The 6,657-nt window shown below is 44.8% G+C and overlaps 1 protein-coding gene across 1 annotated transcript in view; it reads left to right on the plus strand.

The window, feature by feature from the left end:
- KCTD15 (potassium channel tetramerization domain containing 15) overlaps positions 1-6,657 on the plus strand; it is a 38,702-nt gene that overhangs the window by 23,578 nt on the left and 8,467 nt on the right. Inside the window, exon 3 of the mRNA XM_009572704.1 lies at positions 351-495. Within this exon, the coding sequence (XP_009570999.1) occupies positions 351-495 (145 nt within the window). The remainder of the gene's footprint in view (positions 1-350; positions 496-6,657) is intronic.

The raw sequence follows: 6,657 nt of genomic DNA on the forward strand, positions 1-6,657 counted from the left end.
GCCGTGGGGTGAGCGTTTCATAGGCACTTTCCTTGTTGGGGTTATGGGCCTAATTCGCAGCCCTGATTCGGGACAGCGCGAGCTTAGCCTGAGGGCAGCTGCAGGGCTCTCGCAGCTGGTCCGTGCACCTGTGTCTGCACGTGCACACGCGCTTCGTGTGTGTGAGCGTGCGGGTGCACACACGTGTCTAAGGCATCTATCTTTGTGACTTGTTTGTCACCAAATTAAGATACTGCGTTACCTTATGCACATTGAATTGATGCAACTAAATTGGCTGGATGTTCTTAAGCCCTGAGGATGTAATGAGATTTTGTCTCTTTTGCCCATTTCTTTTTCTTTTCTTTTTTCAGAATAAGTCGTCTGTTTAATGGCACAGAGCCTATTGTCTTGGACAGTTTAAAACAACATTATTTCATTGATCGAGATGGTGAAATTTTCAGATATATATTAAGCTTCCTAAGGACATCTAAGCTACTGCTCCCAGATGACTTTAAGGTAAGGAAAGCTATAGTCTGCAATCCATTTTTTCCTCCCATTCTGTCATTTGTTTTGGTGCAGGTTGGTTTGTGTGCTTGACCTAAACACACTTAACTAAATGTTGCTGTTTATTGTTAGGATTTTTAGTACTTGTGTATTACACCAGGGATGCTATAATTTAATAAATGGACCAATGGTTGTCATGGATACCATAAAAAGTTAAACGATGAAGCTTACGGCTAAATCAGTTTTTCTAAACTAATTGTATTTTCTCACATTTTTAGCTTATTTATCAGGGTATAACAACAATTAAGAAGCAACATCAGCAACTAGCACTTACCAGGGTTTAATGCTCAGAATCTGAAAGAAATGTTTTAAATTTGATACTTAGAGGGCCTAAATTGTATAAATCTTTTTTTGTTGGTACAAAAAAGAAAGACCCTTAAACAAGCCCATGAGGATTTGTGTTAGATATAACTGATGCAGATACTTTGATTTCAGGAAGTAATCTTTTACACAATTTATGAATGTCAAAATGTTCTTGGGAGATGGAATTTACTGAGGGTTTTTTAAGGAGCAATACATGTTGTCTATGAAATAATGGCGCTGGTTGTTGCTTTGCAAATCCTGATTGTTTAAACACTCTCCTCCTAGCCTTGTTTATTTGGCTTTGCACTTACGAAACTTGCAACATTGTCATCCTTATGTATGAAAATTAGAAGACAAAAGTGTCCAAACTGTAGATGACAAGATTCAACAAAAGCACTAACTCCAGGATGAAATGATGAATAAATTGGGATGGCAACGGGGATCTGCTCAGAGTTAGAGGACGTGGAGCGTTGCTGGAGAGGAAAGTTCCCGCGCCGTGCAGTAAGATTTCACTTTGCATGTTGGACTAGGTAGGCAAGATAATTTGGCCAGTCATTACTGAGTCAGTCCAGATTTGTGGTTGCTGTGGTGGCTTTAGCTTTGGAGTACAGCTGATCCTCATGCTGCAAACCGCTCCTCAGCCATTCTTGCCTAAGTTACAAGTATAACCATATTTGACCCCAGCATGGGAGTGTTTATAGTTAATGTTGAGCAGACACACTGCGCAATGGGAGCACAGATCTAGTCCCAAGGCAGGGAGAAGTTTTGGCATTCATGGGTGGTTTTGGAGCTGCAGCCCAGAAGGGCTGTCCTGAGCACTGGTCTTTCTGGGCAGCGGTGGGTAGGTTGGGGAGGCTGGCCTGCGGGTTGGGGTGCCATGTAGTGGAGCGAGAGCCAGAGCACTAAAGGGTGGATGCGAGAAAAGCTTTCTACAGAGAAATGAGAGAAAACGCATAGGTAGGAGTGAAGCTAAAGACCAGACCAGTTCTGTGGATTGTAAGATGGATCAAGTAAAAGGGGGTAGATGGAGAAGTGGTACAGGTGAAATGCCAGAGAGATGCTTTAGCAGCAGCGTTTTGGACAATCTGGTGGGACAAGAAGGTGTGAGAAGAGAGGGTAGAAGAGATGTAGTTCGAGCTGGTCATGGCCTCAACCGGCATCCAGATTTCAGAGGTGCTGTGAAACAAAACCGGCAGGATTCGGTAAGAGCCTGGAGGTGAGAGTACTGGTGGATGCCAAGGACTTGTCTGCGCAGCAAGCCGCTGGCAGGGCTGGGAGAGACTCGGGAGAACCGGCGCTGTGCCCAGGCTCAGTCCGTTGTTCCAGACCATCTCTTTGCATAGGGTTAACTGTATTTTAGTTAGTTCCTCCCTGGGAGAGCTTTAGAGCAAACCCCAGGCTAATGAGGGCTCAAGAACAAAGCAAAGTATTGCTAGGTAGGGAGTAACTAAATAAAAATGCATAGAAGAATGCGCTGCAAAGCTATATTAAAACTGCATTGTAAACGGATTTGACTTCACAGAAATCGTGTAATTTTACCAGCATGATTAAAGTGACAGAAGACAACAATCAAAGGCAGCAAATGGAATCAGTCGGTGTTTCTAAATGCAAAACTCTATTTAAGGTATAAAACCTGACAGGTTTTCCAGTGAGACTTGCATTAAATGTTCTTTATGTCAAACAAAGCATTATCAAGTGTTTTGAATATTTATTAGTTTTTACCCCTTAATTTAATCAAGCAGTATATTAGCCTCAAGGTTTAGCCAAGTTGCTTTTCAACTTGAATTGCTGCTCAGATGGTTATTTTGGAAAGTTTGGAATGTTAGTACCGCACCAGCGTTATTGTGTTTGCTATTTAAGTGTTGTTTTCAGACTAAGTTAACACTGAAATGCAGAGAAAGTGGGGTATGTGTTCCTAGGCTAGTGATTCTTTATTATCAAGTCTGACTGGTGTGTTTACAGTGAATATTAATTACACTTCCAACTACTAATAAGCCAGAACTTGAAAGTGTTTAGTATCTGACAGGTCTCCCTGCTGAAAGCAACACTCTAATAGTACATATAATTTTCCTGGGTTTGGGGGATTTTAAGCCACATGAAGCATGCTGAGAAATTACTGTGAGTTGTTTGGCTCAGTTCTCCTTCGCAGCCAGCCTGTGCTGAGCAAGGCGATGGCGAGCAGCCCGGAGCTGCTTACAGCTCCCTCTTCCTGCACTGGTTCAGAGTCCCTCACGTGGGTCCACAACACCTTGAGCAACAAATGTGCTCGAACGGAGCATGGAGCCAGCACCCCCTGGTCTGCCACACTGCTAGGTTAGGGGGTGGCTGGCGCAGGAGCTGCCCCTCCTCTGCAGCCCAAATATTCTCTGCCTTGATCCCTGGCCCCCACCATCAGAGGTGTTTCCCTAGGACATTTATGTGCAGCATCTGTCCCCTTCACTGCCAATACACAACTTCACACAAAACCAGGACCCATCACGCTCATTTGAGACTCACTCCCTGTGTAGAGATCGTTAAACAAAAATAGACATAGGCAATGTGTATATTATTACTCCATTTTAAGGAGAGGAGGAGCACAAATACACAGGACATCTGAGTTTCATATAGATTATAGAGGTCACCTGTAGCACCGGAATCGCAAGGCCGGCACGCTAATTTATTAATATCGTTTTTAAATTAGTATGCTTGCATCTCAACTGACCTTAGCAAATGGCGCAGTTGTCATTGTAGAAGTGAGCAACTTTCTCTCGTAGCCAGGAGTCAGATCTTCACAGCACTAAAATATAAAAGAAACATTGAGTCAGGATGACAGTTTGTTGTTTCATGTAACAAAGAATAACAAGTGAAAAATGGGCAGAAAGAGCCATTTCAGCCTGTTCAGGAGTCGACATTAGGTACAAAAATAAAGGACCTCTTTAGTACTGAGAGAAGAGCATCAGGTTCACGGGAGACACGGTTTTACAGTTTCTGTTGGCTGTCTCTGCCTGTAGTTGGCAGATCTTTACTGACCCACTGGCACCGATGTCGAAACAGCAGCACAGCTGGCCTTGCAGTCACACTTCCCATCTCCTCCCCAGGAAGATGTCACCCGTGTCAGAGGTGACTGCAGAATCTAGCCAATGTGAAATCCACCAGAAAAAAAGCTTTTCTACTGAATCATGAGCAGAAAATTATTTTGTGAAAGGCAAAAAGCTGCATCTTTGAAAGATCTGTTTACCTTTCCCATGAGATCTAAATGTTGTCCAGAAGTTGTGGATGGAGAAAGGCTGTGTGCATCCCTTTTCCAGGTGACCTAACAGAACTTCCCCACTCGTTCCTACAAGAGCCACAAGAAGTTGAAGGCCCATGGTAGCTCATGGAGGCTTTTTGTGGTACTTTACAGCAAAATCAGAGGCTGGACTGTGCATCTCCCCTTTCAGTCTAGCAAGGGGCACCCTGCTCATGAGCAGGGACCTTGGCTGGTGGGAATCACCTTTGGAGTAAAACGATTTTCCTTGCTAAACACAAGCAGCTCCATTAGCTACCAAACATAGTGCTTGACTCTGGGCTGTGCTGCCACAAGGTGCACTGCTGTTAAGAAGTTGGGAAGGTAGGGAAATAATCCTTAGAAGAAATGGGAGATGCATCATTAGTCCTGCAGTAGAAGGAACTCCTGGATACTGTACAAAATCTGCTGCGGGATACTGCCTGCTGCTCAGCAACACTGCACTGATGCCAGGGCTAGTGAGAGAGAGGGTGCAGTATCTGTATGCATTTATCAGCATATGCCTGGGACAGAAGTTGTATCAGGCTGCTCTGAGGCTGAGTTTCAATGAAAACGTGTGCACTTTGAAACTGTGCTTTGAAACCCTGTAGCTACTCCTGTGCCTGTTTCAGCAAAATGTGCCTCTTCTGGATAGGTCCAGCAAGATTCGTGTCTGCATCTGCCTTTGGTAAATTATCAAAATGAGCAGCATGGAAATGTTTTCTTGCAGCTCCTGTGGCACCTCCCTGGCGAGGTCCCTTGTGAGTTGAATTCTTCTACTTCATATTTCGTGTTAAACTTCTGCAAATCATCAGGGTAGGATTTTATATCTACAGTACAAGGGTGGAAATACCTATGTCAGTATTACCTGGGCATCCTGAGCATCCTGTGTAGACAATCCAGAGCTGGGCATCGCTTCCAGTCCAGTCGCAGCCGCACAGTACTCTGAACTGTGTATAAAACCTGCATGACAAGATCATGTACTTAGCGGTGTGTCGAGTCCATTACCCTGCCCAAACACAGGCTTTAGAGAACTGGACCCATGCTGTGAACCATTCATTCTCTGTTCCTGGTTTTGCAAAATCCTCTTCTCTCCTTAAATACATTGTCAAATTCCATGGCAGTGCCCAAGTCACTCAGTGCAGAAACGCCAGATTTCCTGTTGCAGGAGCCAGAGAGGCCAGGGCGGTGGGGCAGGCTGTGCTGGTGGTGGCGGGGCTGGGGCAGCGTGCAGTAGGTGGAGTGGGGGGTCATGGAAGGTGTCCCTTCCCAGCGCTGTCACTGGTGGACGACTATGAATTTTCTCTTGTCCTTCTAGCAGCAGAGGCTTTTTTATCCCCTCTACTTGTTACAGCGTAACAAATTCCCTTTATTGCCACTGCCTGTAATAGGCAAGTGCCCAGACTCCCTAACGCCGCATGTGCATGTTGCTTCTTTGCACCGGCACGCCTCAGATTCCCAGCTTCTGTTACAAACCCCTTCCTCCCCGTGCAAAACCCTTTCCGGCATATTTGTGCTCAACCCAAGTGTGGAATGGACATGGAGATGAGAGTCTTATTTTAAAAACTAACCCAAGCACCTTGGCTTAACCTAGGCAGTTTATGACTGGGTGCATCCCACTGAGCACATGATGCTCCAGCACAGCTCTGGTTTCCACACGGCCGTCTGAAGCATGGCCATATCGTTCTTGGAACAGCAGTGGAAGAGCCGTTTCATCTGAAAACTGGTTGCGTTATCACAAAATGATATCAGAATATAAAATTAATCTTGTTTATTTAGGACAAATGATGGCTAGCAGGAGTCACTGAAGAGCTGCATTTGATGCGGTGGGCTAATAGCTGGCTGTGGGGGAGGTAGAGGTGTGTGATCCTGGCTTTGTGTGCTTTATGGCATTACTGTTTTGGCCCGGGGGTGCTGGACCATTGAACTCTCGTGATTCAGGATACTGTCAGCCTAGTCCAAAACCCAGTGAAGTCAGTCGAGAATACTCTCATGAATGCAATGGGCTTTGCATCCAGCCTCAGGAGCATTGTACCTCTCTTTACTTTCAGAAATGAAGGACTGTTTTTTATATGGCTGTACCACCTCTTATGGGTTTTACTGTTGAGTTTTCTTAGCACATACTCAATTGATTGACCTTACAAATAGTATGTTATTTTATAGTGTCCATGAACACAGATATTCTAAAACTGGTTTTTCAGGACCTATTGAAAACAGTGGGAGACTTTCCATTGCCTTCAGTAAGCACTGGACGCTCCTGTTCACTCTACAGCATTAGATTACATTTTTCCTTAGCATTGCATGTTTTCCTTTGCTCAAAAACAAGATACATGGAACCAGCAGATGCCCAGTGAACGTTTGACATCCCCCTGCATGCACCTCTGTCATAACTGCAGTTAAGTGGTGACTGTGGTGTTCCCGTGTTCTGCATGAAGATGATTTCGGAAAGTTTTGGGCAGATGTTTTTTAATTTAGGCCACTAATCCCCATAGGTTTAAACCAATCCCATGCTCAGTAACCAGGGAGCTTCACTGGTCGAGACAGAGAAAAGCAGTAATGGTTCAGCA

Source organism: Fulmarus glacialis, unplaced genomic scaffold, assembly GCF_000690835.1.
Source record: "Fulmarus glacialis isolate BGI_N327 unplaced genomic scaffold, ASM69083v1 scaffold33042, whole genome shotgun sequence".
Classification (NCBI taxonomy): Eukaryota; Metazoa; Chordata; class Aves; order Procellariiformes; family Procellariidae; genus Fulmarus; species Fulmarus glacialis.